We start from the raw sequence: 23,775 nt of genomic DNA, 5'->3' as shown, positions 1-23,775 counted from the left end.
CTTTTAAAGGGCTGGGATTTTGCCTTTCACATCCCTGTGTCTGCCCTTTTGGAGGTGGATTTCACTGTGAGCAACCCAGAAGTACTTGGCTTTTGAGGAAGAGGCCTTTGAGAGGATGGTTTCCAGATTTAAAAAAAATTAGGTAGAGCCTTAAGAAATGGTCAGTGTCCATAACTATACTTGATCCCCCCAACTGGCAGTTTTATCAGGTTCAACCTGTATTTCTGACACCCACAGAATGTGGTATGCACATTCAGTTTTTTCTCCTTCCTTTTCCAGATATAAGGAATATGCTTCCTCTTTACAACTGATTTGTGTTGTTAAGATTATTTTTAAAATTGTTCCTCGGTAAAGATTGCTAGGTGGTCTCACAAAGATGATCATGTAAATTAAATACCATATTCATAGGTGCTTTTCACTTGGTCTACATTTTAGCCACTTTTAGGGCTCTGTAACGTTGTTAAATGGTCGCGTGATATGTCTGAACTGTGAATGTAGTTTCTAATTTAAAACTATTTTTAGAATTTGAGGTACTTTATGCAGAGGACATGACAGTTGCTTATAAAAAGTTATTCAGTGCATTTTACTTTTGTCACTTTCACTATATGGATGTTGGTCCTCGTCTCTTTTCCCATCCTTCCGCATTTTGAAAGCCCATTAAGTCTTTGTTCAGTAGTTAGTCCGTGTTTGTTATAAATCGTCTTGTAAATATGATTCACGGGCAGAGTAGTAGAGCGGTGCAGTTCTACTTCTAGGAGCATTGTCTATCTTTGACCTTGGAAAAAGCCTATAAAATGTACTATTCTGATCACTTAACCCCTAAGTTATGCAGCGTATAACAGTACATAGTGTGTAGTCATGTTTGAACGTGCATTTTTGCTTTACTTTTTTTTTTTAGTGTTCTAGATTTGTCCTTAATGAATCTTACACTGATTTTAGAATAGCTTCTGCGCTTAGTAATTTTTAATCCTTAATTACCTGGAGTGTTGCAACTGTTGATTCAAATCGTGGGGCAAAAAAGGGGTTCTCTGAACATAAAAATATTCTGAAAAACAGTTCCCCTGGAACCATTTTCAGGGTTGGCCTTTGCACATGTCGTGAGGCAGGGCTGACACTTTACACGTTTTAAGATAGATGGTTCATCCAGGTCTGTTAGTGACAGAACTTCCCTTAAAGCCTGTTCTGCCGTTGAAAGGTGCTCACAGATTTTCTTTTTCAATCGCTGTCAGAATCTCAATACAGAATTTCAAGGAAATTTCTTTTGAGGAGATAAATCCCAGAATTAAGATGCAGCAGAGAACGAGAGAGGCTTTCACATACACATTTTCCCAGGTTTTGACGGTTTTCTGACCTGGCTCCGCGTTCCATAAATCCTCCTGCTCCGGGCAGCTGCACACTGTGTTGTACATGAGGACGGTGAGGTGTCGGTGGGCACTGCCTGCGGGTCGGTGTGCGTTCTGCACACTGGGAGGGTGTGCTGGCCTCTGAGGGTGTTGTGGTGAAAGCCGAGTGCATCCGAGGGCCAGGGAGTCTAATTTACAAGAGGATTTTGTTGACAAGCCTCTCTTCTTTAATCTTCATTTAATGAGATAAAACACTGGTTGTGGACCAGTGGTATTCCTAGTACTCCCTTGACTTCTTAGCTTAAGTAACCTTACTGAAAGGGGGATTTTATTTTGCCGCAAGTAGAGATGTCCTTCTTTTTATTTTTCCTGTTTGCTCTCGTCTTTATCGTAGAAACTTTGTCCATTAGACTCTCTAGAGGTTTTCACAATGTAGCCTGAGCTGCCTGGCCTTCCAGGGACACCCGCAGGAAACCGTTACAAAAGCAGTAGCGGGTAAAGAGCTCGTACCTCGATGCGAGTCCAGGCACAGCACCAAGCCTTACTAGTCGTCAGCGTGTTCCTCACTTCTACACTTGTAGCTTTTTAAAAACCCATTTTCACTTCGGAATGTCCTTCAGAATCAGGGCTGGTGCCAGAATAGTGCTGGAATTTAATCTTGGCAGGGGCTTTAGAAGTGAGCCAGTCCAGCTTCCCACCCAATGCAAAGATTGACTCGGTGGTCCTCCTGTATCCAGTGATGGGGGGAAGGCTCGCTGCTTCACATGGCAGCCCATCTCGTTCACGTGGCTGGAATTTTCAGAAATGTGTGGTTTACACACTGTTTCTCTATAATGTTTACCCTTTGGTTCCTGTCTAAACCTTAGGGTCTGATCAAAATATGACATACCTATTTTTTTTCAGAGTAGCCATGCAAATATATGAGGTTTTGGATTTTCCCTGAGTTGTCATTTGCAGCCTTAATATCAGTAGTTTTAGTAATTCATAATAACAAGACCAAATCTGGTCATTTTGTCCAATGTGAATTTTTTTAAAAAAGATTTTATTTATTTATTTAACAGAGAGAGAGAGATCACAAGCAGGCAGAGAGGCAGGCAGAGAGAGCGGGGAAAGCATGTTCCCCGCTGAGCTGAGAGCCCAATGCTGGGCTCGATCCCAGGGTCCTGGGATCATGACCTGAGCCGAAGGCAGAGGCTTTAACCCACTGAGCCACCCAGGCACCCCTCCAGTGTGAATTTTTTAAAGTATTGTGTAGTGTAAATTTTTTGGACAGTACTTTATCTTAACAGCAAATAATTAGAACTAAGTTTAATATTTATATTTGTGTATATACTAGGACTTGTTATCTAAAATACATGGATATTTAGTTTCACTTCTATTAGATGAATTCTGGATTCTTTTAAACTACAATATTAGTATCAACAGCATTTTGGCACTATATGAAATAAATAGAAAAAACTGGTATCGCCATTTTGCTTGCTTGAGTATTGCAGTTACTAAGTGACAATGAGCTACCTTGTATATATGAAAAGCAGCTTCAAATTGTAGTAGAGATTGGAGGAAACTTAGGGTTCCTCAAGGAAAAAAGAGTAAGCAAGCAAAGGATGGAATTGACGCATTCATTTGCTTACTTAACCACCATTTTCTAGTGCCTGCTCCCTGCTAACCTGAAGTGCTTTAGACTTTGGGAGTACAGAGGAGTCCATGATGGACAAAAGTCCTTGCTCTCTTGCCACTTCTTTCTAGCAATGAAAGGATATTTACAGATTGCCACAAGTGCTGTTTAGAAAGAAACAGGAATGACCGACTACCTGGGGGAGGCAGGGCAGTTTGGGTGATGAGGCTATCAGCATGAGGGGCACAGAAGAGAAGAGAGGGAGATGACTTTCAAACTTTGTATGCCCCTGGGATATTTTGAGAATTACAGTATGAATGTTGTTTGTGTGAAGCTTGTAGAGGCAGAAAATTTGTTGGGAACCGCTGATGTTCACACGAGAAAACTGAGGCACAGGTTTAAAAATGGATAAATTTGAACAATTCATGCAAGGTTGTAACTCATTTGTGAATGAGCCGGGACTGGGATCCAGTTTTCCTAGTTCCCATTCACATTCATTCATTGTTTCTTTTCCATAGTTTTTTTCAAGTGAACGTTTTTAGCCCCTCAGTCTGTGCCTTGCCAAAATTGTGTTTCATTGCCATATGGTGGATTGGAGGAAAGTCTTAAGGAGCTGCTTTCACATGGGATGGGAGAAGCCTATGAGAAGCACACACAACCTTTCTTAGAATAGTTGGAATTAAATGGTTCAGAGACCTTGTGAATGAGAATTATGGCAGCAAGATCATTTTCTTTCCTGTAGACCATATGTTCTTATAAATTGAACATTGTGCTGGATTGGATTGAGGAGAACTTTTTGTTTGGTTTGGTTTTGTTTTGAAGCCTAAAAATTTTATTTTAATAGAGCTGTAGGTTTTACCGGATGAGGAAAGGTGCAGTTGGCACCTTGGGTTGGTGAGGAGATGAGCTTGGTGGTTGGAGTGGTGAATCTGTAGTCACTTCCATGAGGCCTGTGATGACTGGAACATCCAGGCTGGTGTTGTTCACTTAGATTGGTGCCATGTGTGTCTACCTGATGACCCATCCCAGGGGGCATTCTCTGTCTGCATACCTCAGTGGCCCAGGCTCATGGTTTTTATTTGTGATGCATTTTAGGGTTAGTGGATTGAGGCCTTGCCTGTATCCCCCAGTCCATTGCAATGGAGAGCAGAGGTTGGACAGTTAGTAAATAACTTAGTCTTTGCAGGACATGCAGTTTCTGATATAATTTCAGATCTACCTGTGGCACGAAAGCAGCCATGGGCACTATGCCCATGAATGAGCTGGCTGTGTCCCAATAAAACTTTATTTGCACAAACAGGTAATGAGACAGATGGCTCTGGAGCCCTTGTATGCTAGACCCCTGCTATAGAATGATGAGGTAAGGTAGATGGGAGGAGTTGAACTCCCCTAATAAATAAGAAATATGATGTTGGTGTTGTTGTTAAAGATTTTATTTATCAGAGAGAAAGAGAGGGAGAGAGTATACGTGTGCAGGCGCACAAGCAAGGTGGGGGCAGAGGGAGAGAGGGAGAAGCAGACCCCCCGCTGAGCAGAGGGCCCAAGAAGGGCCTCCCAGGACCCTGAGATCATGACCCCAGTCGAAGGCAGACACTTAGACGACTGAGCCACTCAGATGCCTCAACAAGAAATATTTTTGTTCCTCCATCTTTCTTTTAAAACCTTTGGGTTCAGTGAAATTACCATGAAACGAATGTGGCCGTTGCAGCAGTCTGCAATTTGACCTTGACATACTAAAGTCAAACAAAATGTATTTTGATATTTCCCTAGAGTTATATTCTTGTTAGGTAGCTTTACCCTGTTTTAGGACAGAAGAAAATTTATTTCAGAAGTTCTTCAGAGGGGTTGCTCCATGTTTCATACTGTAAGCTCTTCAGTTGGATTTTAAACAAGACGAGTTATTGAGATACATTCTTTTTTTAGTCAAGCAAAACTGAAATTAAAATGTACGATTTGGGTAGATAATCAGAAGACTGTAATCCATCAAAGTTTGGGGGTTTTTTTGTTTTTGTAAAAAACTTAACCCACATCTTTATTTGGGAAGACTATTTTTCTGCCTAATCATAAGTTAATAGGTGCAACACCAGGTCAAGAAGTGGCATTGTTAATGAAATGAAATATTACCCTGCTGTTACTAACGGGGCTTCCGCAGAAATGTGGAAATGCCTAACTAATGAGATGTGAGAATTTAGTCTGTTGATTAGAACTGTATAAAAACACATTTGTGTACAATTGTGAGGAGAAATTGCCATAGACTTTCTACCTGTTTAGTGTTAATGTGAAGTGATTTGGGCCCCTGTTTTTATTGTTGGCAGGAAATTTGTTTTTATCATAAAGCTGGTTAAATACATAAATATAATTTTTAGTAGGAATCTAAAAAAATTCCTGGTGGGCTACAGTGTGAGATGAAAGTAAAAATTTAATTTCTCAACCTTAAACTAGTGCTTTGGGCATTCACAGCATTTTAACAGAATTTGTAGAATGAAAATTTACAGGAATGGTGGATTTTCTTTGGTTACCGGAGTGCACACTTAAAATGATTCTCCATTATTCTTTTCACTTGATCTGAAATGAGCCCCTGGAAGGTAGTCTTAAGTTCACTCCTGCACTTCGTGATCTCTCTACCTGGATCCCTTCAATTATGTCTTTGAGGAGAAGCATCCCTTTTCCTTGACGAGGTGCCCCTCTGGCATCCTCTGCCCGTCCCCCAATTTCTTTCGCCGGTGTCCCTTCCCTTGCACCAGGCTCTTCCACTTACCAGCTGCCGTGTCCTCTCAGAGTCATGGCATCTCTCTGAGACCCCAACTTCCAGATCGGTAAACTGCCTTTGCTCTTTTTTTCTTTTCTTTATTTCGGTGACGATTAAATATGTAGCAGTGAAACACTAGACCAGCGCGGGGCTCACAGCAGTTACGCAATAAATCAGCCTTGCCGTCGTTCTTACTTAAACCATCTTCCATTTTATCCTCCTGACTGCTCCATTCCCCTTTAACCACTAACTTGCTCCCGTTCTCTGCCTGCTAGGACATCCTGCTCGCACTCAGCCTCCTGTGCTTTCTCTTTCCCTTCATTGCTGTCACACCTGCACCACAGAAACTTGCCATCTAGCTCCTGGCCCCATTCCGTGTGACGGCGCAGCCACCGTACCGTGGCCTTTGCTTCCTTGTCATCCCCTACCCTGTCGTTCTGGAGTCTGTGTGTTCGCCGAGTTTCTGTCACAAGGTGGGCCTGATTTTCCCCGACTGTTTGACTGCCTTTTCCGTTTGCTTCTCTGACTTCAGGTTCCCTTGGCAGGCCACATGGTTGTGTTCCCCAGGGTCTGTTGCTCCCTTCTCCCCCTGCACCCTCCCTCCATGATGTCCCCTACTCTTGGGGCTCCAGAAGCCCTCCTGTGCAGATGATCTTAAATGGGTAGTTCTAACCTGCCCTTTTGTTTCGAGCTTAAGGTTTACATCTTGAAAGGTCAGCTTGGAGGAGCTGTGGGCAACTCAAACTCAGCATATCAAATTCATCTTTTTATTGTGCCCAGCGAGCATCCGCAGGCTTCCCTCTAGCTGTTAGTAACAAAACCGTCTCCCCAGCCTCCATATTTTGGGGCTCCTCCTCTGCCACGTCTCTGCCTCGCTCCCCCATTGCCAGAGCTGCATCTTCTCAGGTTTATCCTGTAAAGTATCTTTGCTTTCACAGTTCTTCTGTATATACATACGTAAAGAGAGAGATCTGGAAAGAAGTTCACCCGAGTGTTTGAAGTCTTTGATCTCTGGGTGGTGGGGATTTTATACTGTTTCGATTTTGTTGTTTTTAATGGGCATCAGGATTTCCGTGCTCGCGTGCCCTCTCAGCCCTCCTGCGTCCTGATCATCAGCCGGCGGGACTCGTCCTAGTTACACTCACACTTTCTTGCCTTTGCTCCTGTATTCAGAGCCTGTTCTGTTGGTTCTTTGCATCTCCCAGTGTCACTTTTCAGGGCTTCTCCCAAATAAGCTTTGCTTTAGTGCATTCATTTTCCCAACCGAATGTGCCGCCTTTCACAAGCTCTCTTTGTGGTGGCTTTTTGTGTTAATTCCTTTATTAGATTGTAAGCTCCAAGAGAGCAGAGAGTGGGTCTTACTCATCCTTTTCCATGTTTGGTTATAATCTCCCTGTTTTTCTTTGGGGACAACCCCTTTTCCCACTGGCTCTGGTTCTGGTGGGATGGTCAGTCAAAGCGTTCTGCCAAGAGGATGGGATGTTCTTCCCCTGGAATTTGGATTTTGAGTCATGGGATACAAGGACTGACAATGATTGGCGTGGATTCATCCTGGCCAAGGTGCTCTGAAGAAGCCATTTCTTAGTTCCTGCTTCCCAGATCCCTGCAGCTGCCCTGGTTCCAGAACTCTCCGAGGCCTGGTTCTTCAGATTTTCCTTCGTATCTGTGAGCTATCTCGTATCCTTACACTAAATGTCTCTCTCTTTAAATTTTAAGATAGCTAGACAGTTTCTGTTGCTTTTTTTCCCTACCAATAGAGCTGTTATGATTGGAACTGACCAGACTTAATCATTCTAGTTCATATATTGATTCTGATACGTTTTTTTCTTCTCTTTAAAAATGAAAACAAAAAAACAGCCAGAGACTGCTGCTGCTTTGAAACGTACGCTAGAAGCCCTGATGGACAGAGGGGCGATAGTGAGGAACTTGGAAAATCTGGGTGACCGAGCGCTGCCTTATAAGATTTCCGCCCACAGCCAGCAGCACAGAAGAGGAGGGTAAGTGTCTTCACGAACCTCAACAAATGGCTTTGGTAGGTTGTTAAGAATGTGTTTAGTTCACATTGGAAGTGATGATAATTTCTCAGGAGATCTCTGTTGCACCACATGGCCTGTGGGTTCATACTCTCGTGGCGTTATGATTTAAATGGGTGCCAGTATAGCTGGTCCATAATAAACCATAACCAGAGTACAGAAACAGGTCATGCGAGGAACAACAGGTGTATAAGCTTTTGATGGCGGGAAACTTTTCTTGTCAACCTACTCACTGTTTCCTCCTGACATTTCTTCAGCTTTGCCTTTATAGCGCCTCAGTGAGCAATGTGCTGTCCACACACTCGGTGCATCCTTTGTAAATACTGCGGGTTGTAGGTAACAAGCACAAGGTGCTGGGAGTAATGCGTTTAATCAGCACCTGACCCACAGTAGAGAAATGGTTTTATGTAGGCCAAACAATAATCACATTCTCTGTTACGAAATTTTTTTCTCCCAAAAGTGTACAGCACCTTCCTCAAACATGTCGAAGATTTGACTCTGTAGCAGTAACGGTCCTGGTAGAAATTCTTTGATACCAGTTTGCTTGTTGAGTTGATCTGAAGCTTCGCTGACTCCTCATGATGTTATTTTTACGCACATAATTTCTGGTTTGGAGGAGAAACCTTCTGATACTGTTGAGTTTCCTAGAAGTACTGGTAGAGAAGATGGAAATCAGTGGTTAGTAGTGGGGAAGTCCAGGAGCTGAAGACTCCATTCTCCCACTGGTGCTTGCCAGCTGTGTGGCCCTCACCAAGTCTTCAACTTCTCTGATTCCTGTTTCCTTGGATACTGAGCTCAGGTGGTCATTCTCCCATCCTTGTTGTCGTGGGGATCAAATGAGATCATTGCTCGATGTGCTGTAGGGATGGTGCCGCTGCTGTCTACGCAGAGCCGGGGGTCTGTGCCAGTGCCGGCCACGGGAGAGGCCTTCGTGCGGTCCCACCTCACACTGCGGTTAAGCCTCTGCCAACGTGCGGCACATACTGCAGATCTCCTCTTCTGATTGCCTCACCTTGTTCTGTGCTGGCGTTCAGCTTCTTGAGAACACCTCTGAAGAGAGTGCCTGCGCCGTTGCTAGGCAACTTGAAATGCACAGTGGCCATTCCTCTTCCACGATTGGAAGAGAGAGGATGGAGATTGCGTGTGTAACATTTTTTTTTTTTTAACTTAACCACAAAAGGGTTTCATTTTAACAGCAAAGCCATGAGTCCTTTTGCCTTTTTGTTCAGAGAGGAGCCTGTAAAATTTAGCTAAGGATTATTAGCTAGGTTCTTGGTTGGAAAGCACTGAACAGGAAGAGAAGCCCCTTCCCTCATTCATGTGCTTTCAGGGATGTGCACTAGGAGTGCTTTCTTCTGCCCCTTTTCCAAGGAGAATTTGCTGAGGGTTGGTGTGACCCGCATTCCAGAATTTGCACGTCTTGCAAGTGCTTGGTTAATGCTGCTGCTGCTGTCTGAGGACCACACTTTGAGAACTGCTGTGCTGACTCAGTTGTCAGGCCTCTGTGTGCGGTGCTGGATTGGGTGTTGCTGTTTTTCTTTTGTGGATGGAATAAATTCAGATCCTGGAAGAACCCCCCTGGAACTAAGCCCAAACTGCTGAAACGCTTAGCCCCACGTTCTGGATTCCCGACAAGGGGCATGTGTCCCACCAAGGACTCTTGCTGTCATTTTGTTCATTCACATTTAACGATTTTATCTCTGGTCCTTTTACTCTCAGACTCCTCAGCAAAGGAGGAGTAACATTCGTAAAGGGCAATATATATGTGTATTGTATATAGACACAGGACCTCCCTCCTAGTTGGGGAGGTTCATGGTGTAAGCTTGGTTTTCTGGTATTAATCAATGTCTGGTATGTATTTGTTTAAGGTAGCGTTTTCCAAAGTGTAGTCTCTGAAATACTGGTTAGATATACTCTACCAAAAAATGGGGTGTGTGTGTGTGTGTGTGTGAGAGAGAGAGCGAGAGAGCGTAAGCAATTAGATATGGGATCCTTTGGAGAGTCTGATCCCTTCTGGAGATGTGCAGCGTATGTGAGTGTAATAATGGTGAGAAGCCCTTCAGTAAGTTGCCTTCATTTATCAACTTTGACTGTTACCTTTTATTTTTATAACACTCATTACTATTCTTCACAGTGACTTTTGATTAAAGAGGACATGAGAGATGAGAGGCTAATGTATTTTGGAGTTACCGGGGGGTAAAGATTTAAACTTGAGTGGTGTGTCAGATGTCTGTAGTGTGGAGCTTAGGGGTAGTCTTATATTCTCCTGACTTCAGCTAGCCCTCCCCTCGGGTCACTCCCCGCCGTGATGTTCCTACCAGGCTTTTTGTGCATTTGGTAAGGCCTGTGTGTGCCTTGCACACAGCCACATCAGGGGTCACAAACATGTATTAAGTGGATTATATGCCAGGATTATGTGCTGGGTGCTGGAAAGGCTCAAGTTTTCGAAGTGATTAAGAAGAAACAGCGGACTCGCTTGTTGTAAACTTAGCATTCGAAAGTTTTTAACTCTTGGAACATCCCTGGAGGCATGGCATATATCTATAATTTCGGTGAGGCACTGGTTTGAGTCCTGGGGTTGGTATGTGAGAGCCAGTTGTTTTTAGCTGACTAACGAGTGAGCCTAGATGTTCTCCAAGAATGCACATCACACTGTGGTACTGTTGGTATTATGTGTTGTTGTTCTTACATTTTATGGGAGGAAATGTCTATCCTGGTGGTATTCCTAGGTCTCTGGATGGTTCTTGTGATCCGTTGTGGTTCCTGGTCACAAGGAGTTTTCCGTTGAGTCAGGGACATGCTTGCACATTGCTGACCTAGGCACTGGCCAGAGAGATACCCAGGCAGGGGCCTGGCATAGCAGCGACCACCCGGCCTGGCTGACAGCCCGTCTCTGCCATAGTTACTTCCCGTGTTGTTGGGGGATTGCCTCTGTCCTTCTCCATCCCTTCCCGGGTGGGTAGAAAAGTGCATAGGTAGGAGAGATACTGCTGCCTCAGGGTTATGTGGGGGGTCTCTCCAGGGGAGGAGGTGGTACCTGGTGTTTATTGCTATATCAGGTCTCTGACCGGTATATGCCAAAAAATCAAGTACGCGTGTGGTATTCCACATATTAGTTAAGTTGTGCCCCAGGTGATGTGAATTAGACCAGGAAGGAGTTAACCAGATGTCCCCTTTGCTCTTTGGGCACGTTGGGGTGGTTGGGAGGTTTGGGTCTTCTGGACCAGATTCTAGATGGAGGATTTGGCCTTACTAAACACCTGTTGTCTCTAGGCAGTGTCTGGAAATGATTGGAGCCTGACGCAGGCTGTGGGGAGGCAGGTGGGGGATGGGTCTTACACGTTCTGAGATTCATTCTCAGCTCTGGATTTGCTTTGGTCTCCTGGGGACCCGTTGATTTTCCCTACTTGGTACCTTCAGATGCTCACCTTTTTCACCTCGGAGCAAGGGAGGGTTGGCGTGGAAGATGCTTACTGTAGACCTCAGTCTGAAAGGTGACGATGTGACATGTGCAGAGGGGAGCAGTGGTGGGCTGGCTAAAGAGGGACAGGCATTTTCTGAGTCGTGGTGTCAGGCGCTGGCTGCCAGAAGCGCTCCGGTGTCAGACTTCAGGGCTGCCCGGACTAGCGTAAGGCTCTCTCTCCACTAGATGGGGCTGGGCTGAGACTCAGCGGGCTTTCTGGTAGAGGAGAGACAGCCGTAGTACACACTGTGGTCCATAGTTCCGTGCTGGGCTTGTGCTTGTTTGGAAAAGGATGCCCCCGACGGGCTTTGGCCGTTCCCAGCAGGTCCGATTTTACTGCGTGGAGATGGAACTTAGTGCAGAAGGCGTGTGTGAAGGAACTCTTACATGCTGAAGGAGGTTTTTCATGCCTGTTTTGTCCCTTTCTCCATTCTCTTCTGTTTTGAAACGTGAATAGGTGCTTATAAGATCTGCTGGCCTACATGTAAGATGCCCTTCTATTTACGGGTAAGCGGAACGGTAAAAATAACCGGCTCTGTGGTGAATCATGGAATTTTACTGACTCGCTCCCCAAACGTGTCTGCAGCTTTACTCCAAGAGAGCTTCTGGCACCCGCTCTAGAGGGGATTGAGGCTTCTCTGTAGTTTTCCTGTTAGCTGACGTTTCCATGTACTCATGTTTTCCTGCCAGCAGTAGGCCCAGGCCAGCCTCCTGACCCCGTTCCTGTGCGCGAAGGTGCTCCACAGCTGGGTTTCAAGGCAGAGCTACTGTGGCCTTGGAAGGGTTCCTTTTTAGTGGCAGCGTCTCGAGATTTGTAAGAGTTCTCCACTAGGTTTAGTGGTTTTAAAAATGTATGAGACCCAACAGATATAAAAAGAAATAGGGCTTTTCCATGCAGAGGGTTCCTTGGTTTTAAGGTGAAGAATTCACTGTCTCAGTGAAGTCTGAAGCCAGCACGGTTTAACTGATACGGTCTGGAAACTGGCATTCAGACGGATCTGTTTCCTCCCCTCCGAAAGGCTGGAAGATGCTGGAAGATGCTTCATGGCGTCAAATCCCTCCCATCCCCCTCCTCCACCCCCCACCCACCGTGAGCCACTGAGTGCTTCAGTGGAAATTTCCACTTGTCTGCTAGGGGGAAGGGGAGGCTGTGAGTGTGCGACTGTGTCTGAGAGAAACAGAAACAAAGACTATCACTCAAATTCAGGCAGGCGCTTTTATACCAAACTTGTAAATAACAGGGTTAAGACAAAAGTGAAATAAAAAACAAATAATGACCTTTAAGTGTAGGAACACTGCATGGAGACACATATCTTCCCTCAACAACCTGGGGGCAGGCGGAGGGGGTGGGTGGGTGGTGACAGCTTAGGCAGAAGGTGACTGAGGGAGACTGGGGCTGGGACCCAGAGAGGAGGAGTGAAAGGCCAGGGAGAGCTGCGGGCGCCCTCGCCAAGCCCGTGCTGTGCATGCAGCGTTCTTGGGGGTGTCATTTTCCGGGATTGGGTTGTCTGTCCTGGGGGGGAGCCGTTCTCTGGGTCTTCTTCGATCCCTGGGGTTTCAGTCATGGTGGCAGAGAGATTGGGAATGTTAAGTGTCTTAAGAAATAAAAAGGAGGGTCAGTTAGCACCTCGAACACCACGTGGGCAGGTTCTAGCTGGGAAACCGTTCCCTCCACCTTTAGAACACGGGACTCTGTGCTGGGGGTCGCATCAGTGTATGGAACCTCTGTTTGTACTTTGTCTCCTTGCCTCTAGCTGCCATCTCTCTACTTCCAGTTCGGCAGAGTTGGTGCTGCGTAAATGTTAAGTGCTTTTCTGTAGGCGAAAGAGAGGCTTGGGTAAAGCTGATTTCTACCTCGTAGATGAAGCGTGATTCTATAATTAGAACCACACATGGGAAACCACACCTTTCAATGTAAACACTGCTGGGCTTTGTGTTTAAGGCAGGGGTGATCCTGACATCAGCCCCATTCGCCCCATGTGCAGGACCACTTCACGGTGCCACCGAGCAGCCGATCGAACGATCTAATTAGACTGTAGATGGCTAAACGGGGCTTTCCAGAATGACTTGTCCACGCACTGATTTAATTGTTGATTAGAGAACGGAAAACTGTTTGGAGACCTTTTTTCCTTTTTCAGAAAGCCAGCTTTGAGGTATGTCAAGGCACATGCAATTGTAGTCAAAATTCTCAACTATTCTCTAAATTGTGAGGATGGAGATAAGAAAGAGTCCACACGTGTTGCGAGTTTAGTCTTGGTTTTGGTTCTGCCTAGCTTGGTTAGGGTAGAAGTAAAGGTGGGTATTGAATTGTGGTTCTTGAATCCTCTCGATCCTCCCCTCTTAGGGCCAGGCTGACGGTGGGGCAGAGGGCTCTCGGATTCCCCTGGAGACTGAGACATTCCTCTTTTGCTCCCTTCCCTGAGCAGCCGCTCATGTGAGTTTCAGAATGACTTCTCCAGGGTAGCCTTCAGGATGTAAAGAGTAGGGGCCAGGGGAATTCAAGGTCATTTTTTTCAGCTTAATAGTTGTGGACCTGTGTGGTCACAGGATGGGGATCCTTGCTGGCATCAGAGGCTGCTGAACCCACTACTCTAACAGGCTGTTTGTAGGCTCACTTTCTTCAGATGCCAAAATGGAAAAAGGCAGGGCTGCGCTCTGTACACTGTCATGTCACCATCATCCCTCGGGTCATCCTTCTGTAGTTAGAAAAGCCCAGCAGCCGGGAGTCAGATGTCCATTACTGTCATTTCCAGAGCCTCCTGCAGGACTGGGGGACTTGTCTAAAGAGTGGGACCCTGGTCTGACAGCACAGTAGCCCTGTGACCACTCTCTCCAGTGGGACTAAATGTTTTGGGAGGTCAGGGCCATACGTACCTCCTTTTTAGCCTCTTTTTGAGGTCTGCCCGTAATAGGTGTTCACGGACCAGTTAAGTTTGTCCGCTTACCTGAAAACAAACAAAATATACACATATATAAATGCATATATATTGGCAACGCCCAGGAATTGGTCATGGCCTTTTCTGTATGGGAAAGCCGTCATGGGCTGTTGACCTGTGTGCTTGGGCCACTAAGCCATGTGGAGATTGAGTTTGTCCTTGATTTCTGCTTGGCTCCCCCGTGGTGGGGAGAGACCACTTCATGCCCTGGATGGGGCTTAGCTGGAGGCTGAGAGCTTCAGCTTTCAGCCAGGAGTGGTGACTACAGTAAGATCTGCCCATCTCTGAAGCTACTTTCCCTCTTCTCTATTTTGCTGGTGGTTCATTTTTGTGGAAATTTCCACAGTATAAAAAGGAGCATGGGAGTAGAAGCAGTCTTTGCCCACACGAGCCCTAGGCACAGATCAGCGGGGTGATAAGCATGAATTGACTGTCACTGCTGTAGTTGTGGGCACAAACCTGTCTGCATTTTGGCCTTGCTCTTGTTTAGGTTTGGTTGCTAGCGGGAGTATCATGCCTGGGGGAGGGAAGGCACACTGCGCAGAAGGTAAAGGCCGGAAACGTTTTTATAGTAACAGGGATCTTCTAGAAGCCCAGTTATAGTTAAATCTTAGGATGTTTAGGCCTTTTTCTGGGTAGGATTTCTTATCCTTGAGAAGCCTGTAGAGGCTGTAGGTACCAAGAGATGTGGTTGACAGAGTGCGGAACTGTCGGGTCTGCTTCTTACCCTGTGTCCTGGAGCAGATCTGTTCCCCCGTTCCCTTATAAGCACAGTCGGGTTGGACCGCATTGTCTCTGGTCCTCTCCACCACTTACATTCTGTGATTCTGTAACCACTGGTCCCAAAGCTATGTGTGGCTACTTTCCTGGCGTGAAAAGACCTGCTTTGTTAGAATCCTGGCTGCTGCCACTTAGTAGCTGAGTGACCTTGAGCTAATGACTTAATCGTTATAAAACTCAAAGGAGGCCATGTGTGGGAGGACCACTTTAAAAACTACTAGAGCAGTAGTGTTGCTAGGAGAGGGCTCCTGGACCGAAACCACACGCAGCACCATTTCCTCCTCTTCCATTTTCTGAATTGCCACACGGAGTGGAGCATCTACTTCCTGTTCGTCGTCTTCCTCAGAAGCTGTTTAAAAGATGTGAAAGCACTTTGAAAACTAGAAAGCTCTCTCTAAGTAAGACACTTTCCTTTTAATTCCTGAAATAAGAGGTCTCTTCTTTTTTTTCTTTAAGATTTTGAATTATTTATTTATTTGCTAGAGATCACAAGTAGGCAGAGAGAGAGAGAGAAGCAGCAGCGAGCCCAAAGTGGGGCTCGATCCCAGGACCCTGGGATCATGACCTGAGCCGAAGGCAGAGGCTTAACCCACCGAGCCACCCAGGCACCCCAGAAATAAGAGGTTTCTGATAGTAGCTGGCCTCTAGCTTCCATCCTTGGGTAGTCTTTTTACCTTTATCACGAAATGGTATCCAAAAGCTTTGGGGGTCTTTCTTAGGATGACTTGGTGAGTGCTCGTGTGTGGACATTGTTGTTCAGGAAGACTGCGTGAGACTTGATTTGTGGGCAGTCGAGTGGTTGTTGGCAACTGCACACCCACTCTTTCTCTTAAAAACATGTTTAGACACCGACGCTAGCCCACAAAAATTCCTCTGGTACAGTTGAATGGAAAATGGGAGAAAGCAATGGCTGCTGAACCCCAGGTAGGGTATCGAATAACTTGAATACTTGACTGCTGGAGCAGGCTTCACTGGAGAGCAGGAGCCCCCTGCGGACTTTCTGGAAGGAGGCGGGTACTTCCCAGGACTGGCAGTGGTGATTGCCCGGGTTATAGAGTGCCCAGAGCATGTCAGGCCCTTGCTAAGCACTCGTCTGCATATTATCCCATGGGTGACACGTGGCATTTCACCAGCGCACGGCCTCAGGCCGTTGGTGCAGGGCTTTAGGTAATAAGAGAGGAAGCCTATTTTAGGGAACCTAGACAAAGGGCAAGGGAAGAGGAAGGAGCTATAGAGTCAGCTATGGTGGGAATGTTGGTGAACAGGGGTGGAGGTCATAACTTGTCGGTGATCGTTTGGAGGGACACTTTGATGAATACGAAATGAAAGAACAAATGAATAAAATCGAAGAAAGAAATGCCGGGGCTGTGCTGAGTGCGAGAGTTCCCTGCCCTGGCCACCAGGCGGCCAGAGTTACTGCAGGCTGGCAGTCAGATGGAGGGCTGGGGACTGGCAAAGAGAAATTTAAGATTTATCACAACTGACTTTTTAGGCTCTGTTGCAGACCCTTACTCAAGGTAAGTAATCAGTAATTAAATTTTGAACAAATGAGCAGTTCTTAAGTTGGGTGATTGCAAACCTAGTCCCTTTTATATGGAGTAGAAGTAAGTGGAATTGTGTTTTGGAAAATTTGGCCATTTGGTGTATTTAATTTTCAGAGTAAGCCCAAATGGTAATCTCATCAGTGAGCAAACGTTACGAGTTACTTCCTCGAGAAGTTTGCCTGATGATGGAAGAGTTCATACCATTTTTTTAAAAAAAGATTTTATTTATTTGAGAGAGAGAGCGAGAAGGAGCAGGGGGAAGGGCAGAGGCAGAGGGAGAAGCAGACTCCCCACTGAGGAGGGAGCCCAGCGTGGGGCTCCATTCTGGGTCTCTGGGACCATGACCTAAGCCGAAGGCAGTTGCTTAGCCAACTGAGACACCCAGGCACCCCTACACTATTTTAAAAATAAGATTAATTTATTTATTTTAGAGAGAGGGTGGGCAGGGAAGGGGCAAAAGGCTGAGGGAGAGAGAGAATCCTCATGCAGACTCCCCTGCTCAGTGCAGAACCTGACATGGAGTTCGCTCCCACGACCCTGAGATTATGACCTGAGCTCAAACCAAGAGGTCGATGCTTAACCAACTGAGCCACCCAGGCACCCCAGTTTATGCTATTTTTATTTAATTTCTTGAGAAACTCTGGGAGTCTTTGTTATCTGTAGTTGCTCCCTCATCACCATTACCCAAATCAAATCATTCACCAAGTCCTGCCCATTCAGCTTTTTATGCACCATTATTAAATCAACAGCTTTGATTTATATGGATATAATTAACAACACAATAAACTGCACATGAAGTGTATACTTTAATAAGGCTTGACACACACTTATATATCTCTGTGAAATCACTACAATCAAGATAATAAATAAATTAGTCACCCTGTAATTTCCATCTCGTGTCCTGTGATCATTCCCTCCACTCATTCCCATCTCTAACAACCAGAGGTCTGCTTTCTTTCTTTGTAGATTAGTTTATATTTCATAGAATCTTACTTAAATAAAATCAGAGAGCATGTGCCCTTTTTTATACCGGTTTCTTTGCACCAGCAAAAGTATTAGGAGATTCATTTATATCAGTAGCTTATTCCTTTTTATGCCGTTGTATGGACATACCACAGTTTATCAGTTGTGGTAAAAACTGACCATGTTTGGTTTCCAAACCAAACAAACCATGTTTGTTTGTTTGTTCCAGACCAAAACAAACCATGTTTGGTTTCTTTTAAAGACTTTATTTATTTGACAGACAGAGATCACAAGTAGGCAGAGGAGGCAGGCGCAGAGAGTGGGGAACGCAGGCTCCCTGCTGAGCAGAGAGCCTGATTCGGGACTTGATCCCAGGACCCTGAGATTATGGCCTGAGCCGAAGGGAGAGTCTTAACCCACTGAGCCTCCCAGGTGACCCCAGTTGACGTGTTGATGAATATATGTGTCATTTCCAGTTTGGGATTGTAAGTAGAGCCATAGTGAACATTCACATACAAGTTGTTGTGTGGACTAATGCTTTAATTTTCTTGGATGAATACCTAGGAGTAGAAGGGCTTGATCACAACAGCAAGTGTATGAACTTTTAAGAAAATACCGAAACAGTTGTATCATTTTGCATTCCCGCTAGCAGTGTATGAGAATGCCGGTTGCTCTGTATCCTCACTAACGCGGAGTACGGTCAGGCTTTTTTTGATTTTAGCTGTTCTAGTAGGTATCTCCTCGTGGTTTTAATTTGAATGTCTCTAATGTATTAAGCATCTTTGGCAGGTGCTTCTTTGCCATAATATAACTTTGGTGAAATGCCTGTTCAAATTTTATGCGCATTTTTTAAAAATTGGGGATTTTTAAAGTAAATTTTGAGTTTTTTATATTCTAGAAACAAGTCCTTTATCGGACATGTGATTTGCAAATCCCAGTCTGTGGTTTGTCTTTTTATTATCTTAATAGTATCAGAGAACAGTGTTTAGTTTTGATGACGTCTAGTTTATTGAATTTTTGTTTATGGATTTTGCTCTTAGTGCTGTCTAAAGTTTCTTTGCTTAACTGAAGGTCATAAAAGTTTTCTCCTGTGTTTTTTTCTAGTTTTACAGCTTTATACTTTATATTTAGATCTGTGTTAAAGTTTGAGTCAATTTTTGTATATGATACAAGTATGGATCAAAGTTAATTTTTTTTGCACACAGATATGGAATTGTTCAGCACCATTTGTTGAAAAGACTGTCCTCTTTCTCTTTGAGTTGCCTTTACGCCTTTGCCAAAAATCAGTTGTGCATGTCTGTATTTTGTGCATATATGTATGGATCTATTTCTGGACTCTGTTCTGTTGAGCTGTTTGTGTATCCTTGTACAAATACCATACTGCCTTGATTACCATAACTTTCCTTATAAAGTCTTAAAATCAGGTAGTGTTAATCCTTCAACTTTATTCTTGATATCAAAGTTGTTTTGGTTGTTGTGGGTCCTTTGAATTTCCCTGTGTAGCTTAGAATCAGTTCATCAATTTCTAACAAAAATGTCTTAGGATTTTGATTGGGATCCCTGGGAATTTATAGATCAGTTTTGGAGAACTGGCATCTAAATAAATTTGAATCTTCCTACCCATGAACAAGGTGTATCTCCATTTATGTCATTTTTCTTTAATTTCTTTTAGTAATGGTTTGTGGTTTTTAGTGTACAGGTCTTGCACAACTTTTGTCAGATTTGTCCTTAAGTATTTCATATTTAATTTCAAGGTGTGATTATTTGTTGCTAGTATATAAGAAATGCAGTTGATTTGTGTAGACTGCAACCTTGCTAAACTCACATATTACTTCTAGGATCTTTTTTGTAAATTTCTTGCGTTCTTCTATATACACAATCATTTCATCTGTAAATACAGATAATTTTAGCTACTTCCTTATCAATCTGGTTGCCTTTACTTTTTACTGCGTTATTGTACTGGCAGAAACCTCCAGTAAAATGTGGACTAGATATGGTGAGAGTAGACACCCTTATTTATTCTCAGTCTTGGAAAAGCATTAGGACTTTGACCAGTTGGTATGTTAGTTACATGTTTTGCAAAGATATCCTTTGTAACAAAAGGTTGAAGAAGTTCCCCTGTATCCCTACTTTGCTGAGAGTTTATCAGGAATTGGATATGGAATTTTGTTAAAGCTTTTTTTTTTTTTTTGCTTCTATTGGAATGATCACATGATACAGTTTTTCTTTTCTTTTTATTATGTTCTGTTAGCCAGCATATAGTACGTCATTAGTTTCTGATGTAATGTTCAATGATTCATTAGTTGTGTATAACACCCAGTGCTCATCATAATATGTGCCCTCCTTAATACCCATATTAAGGTTTTTCTTTTTTAGTTTGTTAATATGGTGATTTAATCATTGATTAATTTCAGGTGTTAAACCAGTCTTGCTTTCTGTGATAAACTCTGCTTGACCATGATGTATTATTCTTTGCATATATTTCAGTAGTCCATTTGCTAAAAATTTTTTTTTCATTTATGTTTGTGAGAGATATTGATCAGATTTTTTCTTTTCTTGTAACGTCTTTGTCTGATTTTGGCATCAGGGTAATGTTGGCCTCATAGAACAAATTGGGAAGTGTTGTCCTATTTTCTGGACCAGTTTGTATCAAAATTGGTGTGTTTTTCCTCAAACGTTTGGCAGAATTCACTGGTGAAGCCATTTAGGGCTTTGGTTTTCTTTGTGGAAAGTTTTTGTTGTTGTTGTTGTTGTTTTGTTGTTTTTTCTTTTAAAGATTTTATTTATTTATTTGACAAAGAGAGAGCACAAGTAGTCAGAGCAGCAGGCAAAGAGAGAGGGGGAAGCAGGCTCCCTGCTGAGCAGAGAGCCTGATGATGAGGGGCTCGATCCCAGGACCCTGGGATCATGACCTGAGCCAAAGGCAGAGACTTAACCCACTGAGCCATCCAGGCACCCCTGTGGAAAGGTTTTTAACTACACATTTGATTTCTTTAATAGATACAGGGCTATTCATGTTACCTACTTTTTGGAAGAAGTTTTGGTAGTTTATATTTTTCAAGAAATTTAAGTTGTCAAATTTACTGCAAAATTTGTTTGTAATAGTCTTTTCCATTCTTTTATTATCTGTAAAATTTGTATCCATTTCACCTCTGTCTTTCCTGAATATTAGTAATTTGTCTCTTACCCTTTTCTACTGATTGGTCTGACTAGAGGTGGATCAGTTTTACTGGTTTTAGTGAACTAGTGTTTGGTTTCATTGATGGTCTCTATTGTTTTTCTGTTTTCTGCTTCAGAGATTTCTGCTCTGATCTTTATTCTTTTTTTTTTTTTCCTTTTCTTTTCTCTCTTTTTTTCCCCCTTGGTCTTATTTGTGTTTGTAATTTGTTCTTTTTTTTTTTTTTTTAAGATTTTATTTATTTATGTGACAGAGACAGCAAGAAAGGGAACATGGGTGGGGGGAGTGGGAGAGGGAGAATCAGGCTTCCCACTGAGCAGGGAGCCTGATGCAGGGCTCTGGGCTCAGATCCCAGGACCTTGGGATCATGACCTCAGCTGAAGGCAGAGGCTTAACGACTGAGCCCCCAGGGGCTCTGTTCTTTCTTGTAGTTTCTTAAGGTGGAAGTTTTGAGGCTTTTCCTTTCTTACATAGGTGTTTAGTGCTATAAATTTCCTGCTTTAAGTGGCATTCCCCAAACTTTGATTTGTTGTTTTCGTTTTCATTCAGTTGACATTCCCTTTTGATTTTTTTCTTTGACTCATTGGCTATTTATATTTATGTGTAGTTTCCGAGTATTTGGGGATTTCCCCAAGTGTCTTCTGTGAGATTCTAATCCCTTTTGATTTATTGAGACTCATTTTGTGGCCCAGAATATGGTTGACTTTGGTAACTGTTCTGTTGGCCACAGTGAACAGTGCGCCTCCTGCTCTCCTTGTTTGGAGGGTTTTATAAACGTCAGATCCGGCTGGTTGATGGTGCTGCCCGCTCTTTTGATATCCTAGCTGATTTTTGGTATACTGCTTTTATCGATTACTGAGAAATAGTAAGTCTCCAACCAGAATTATGGACTTGTTTATTTCTCTTTTCAGTTCTGTTCGTTTTTACTTCCTGTATGATGAAGCTCTTTTGTCCGGTACTTGCACGTTTAGGGTTGTTGTGTCTTCTTGGTGAGCTAATCATTATATATTACCTGTTTTTATCCCTGGTAATTTTCTTTGATCTGCAATCTGCATTGGTATTACTGTAGCCACTCGAGCTTTCTTTAGATTAGTGTGTTTGCACGGTGTATGGTTTTCTGTCCTTTCAGTTGTAATAATTGTTTACTTGAATAACTTTCCCACTAGGCTCAGCTAAGGGTGAATGTTCACCTGGGAAGTGGTTTTTTATGTTTTGAACTCTGTTACGGAATTATACAAAATGTCATCCCTTTTCTCCTAACTCCCTTGTCGAATCTGTCCATTTTCACTTTGGTCTCTTCTGCTTTCTGTAAGAATCCTACCTTCCGTGCTAACACTACCCCTTTCGGGGTTTACTGGGGACCTGGTGTGTGTTAGCCTCTGTTCAGGGTGCTGGGATGGAGCAGCAGAGTCCGTCCTAGGGCAGTTACGTTGTAGTGGGATGAGACAGACCGTAAACAGCTGTGTCCTGCAGCGTGGTGCTGAGCGCCGTGGGACGCAGTGAGGCACCGAGTAGGGCGGAGGGAGTACGGCGGCTGTCGGGCAGGCAAGGGGGGCTGCTTCAGGAGATGTGATCAGAGAGGACCTAGACGTGATGGAAGTGAGGCCTGAGCTCTGTGGAACTCGGGCGAAGAACATTTCCGGCAGAAGGAACAGTGAGTGCAAAGACCTAGGAAGGGAACATGCTTGGGGAGGAGAGTGTGGCTAGAACAAAGTATGCGATGTCAGAGGTCACCGCAGCCAGCTGGAACGTTGCAGAATTCTGAACTACAGCACGGAAAACTGCCCTTTCGCAGCCCTGTGGTTTAAACCGAACAGTGCAAGGGAGGCTTCGACTTTAGAATTGAGAGGCGGGCGCGGGCAGGGAGGAGGGCTGTTTCTTCCTTCGTAACACCGCCCAGCCAGGCCGATGAAGTTGTCCATGTGGTGAGAACAGTGGGCTGGATGAGACGGCCTTCTAGATCAGTCTGCTGCGAGTGGAGGAATGCTCGGTTCTTTGCCTTACCCAGGATTTCTGTGACTTTGCTTCTGTTGTCAGCTCTCGAATGTGCAGGACAGTCTTAAATCCCAGGCCTTCCAGAACCTTTCCCCTTGTTTGTGAAATGTGGCTGTTGGTAGGTCCTGTGCCTCTCAGGTGTATTAAGTTACTTGCAAAATCCTTTAGGAAATGAGAAGACTAACCTAATGTTTTCTCAAAAATGGTTTGAGAAATTCAGCCTCGTTGGCTAGAACACTCTTCTTCCTTAGACACATAACCTTACTATACCTTCTGTTCTCCGCACTCTAATGTCACACGCTTCCAGCTACCACAGAGTTCGTTCGGATTCAGATTCTCCCAAGATTGGAAGGGGACCGGCCATAGGGAAGAGGGAAGCTGGGCAAACACTTCTGGTCAGCTGGTCATTTCTGTTTTGACAGGGGCATGCATGTGTTTTCACGGAGCTGATTTTATCTGGCGAGCAGCAGAGTACAAGCGTTGACCCAGCAGTGGGAGTGTTGCTCTGCAGCGCGCAGGAACTCACAGACCTCTATTTTGTTGCAGGTATTTCTTGGTGGACTTTTATGCACCGGCCACAGCTGTCCAGAGCATAATGGAACATTTGTCCCGAGACATTGATGTGATTAGACCGAATGTTGTAAAACACCCTCTGACCCAGGAAGTGAAAGAGTGTGAGGGGATTGTCCCTGTCCCACTCGAAGAAAAACTGTATTCCACAAAGAAGAGGAAGTGAGAAGATTTACCACATTTTAGCTTTGTATTTAATTCTCTCACTTTTGAGTGCCATGGATTAAAAATTTACAAACTTGATGCTTATCTGAGTGTTACGGGTGCCACTTGATTTTTCCAAGGAATTTCTAGCTCTCGAACGCCCTTGCAGTATACAGCTGGGGGAATGGCTTGCTTAGAGCCACTTTGTCATCTGAGGTGCAGGACACCATTCTTGATTTACTTTCACTAATGTAATTTCTTTATCGAGGAGGGCTTTGCCCTCTAACAATGCTGACACCATTTTGCAGAGCAAAGCTTATAAAAACGGCCTCGGATTGCAAGCTAGTCCACTCAGACGGTATAACCATACAGAATAAAAATTTAAGACCACTGCATTATATGAGTAACTTTTGACCAGAATAGTAAACATAATTTCAAAAAAACCTCAGGGAGGTGCTTTGT

At 44.1% G+C, this 23,775-nt stretch overlaps 1 protein-coding gene across 1 annotated transcript in view; it reads left to right on the top strand.

Moving 5' to 3' along the window:
- Window positions 1-23,418, top strand: part of MRPS6 (mitochondrial ribosomal protein S6) — a 67,959-nt gene extending 44,541 nt beyond the window's left edge. The window contains 2 exon segments of the mRNA XM_047699666.1: window positions 7,565-7,704; window positions 23,146-23,418. Coding sequence (XP_047555622.1) covers window positions 7,565-7,704; window positions 23,146-23,335 — 330 coding nt within the window. The 3' untranslated portion in view covers window positions 23,336-23,418.
- The last annotated feature ends 357 nt before the right edge of the window (window positions 23,419-23,775 follow it).

Source organism: Lutra lutra, chromosome 1 (assembly GCF_902655055.1).
Source record: "Lutra lutra chromosome 1, mLutLut1.2, whole genome shotgun sequence".
NCBI lineage: Eukaryota > Metazoa > Chordata > Mammalia > Carnivora > Mustelidae > Lutra > Lutra lutra.
The sequence above is the reverse complement of the archived record's forward strand: the minus strand, read 5'-3'. Positions and strand labels throughout refer to the sequence as shown.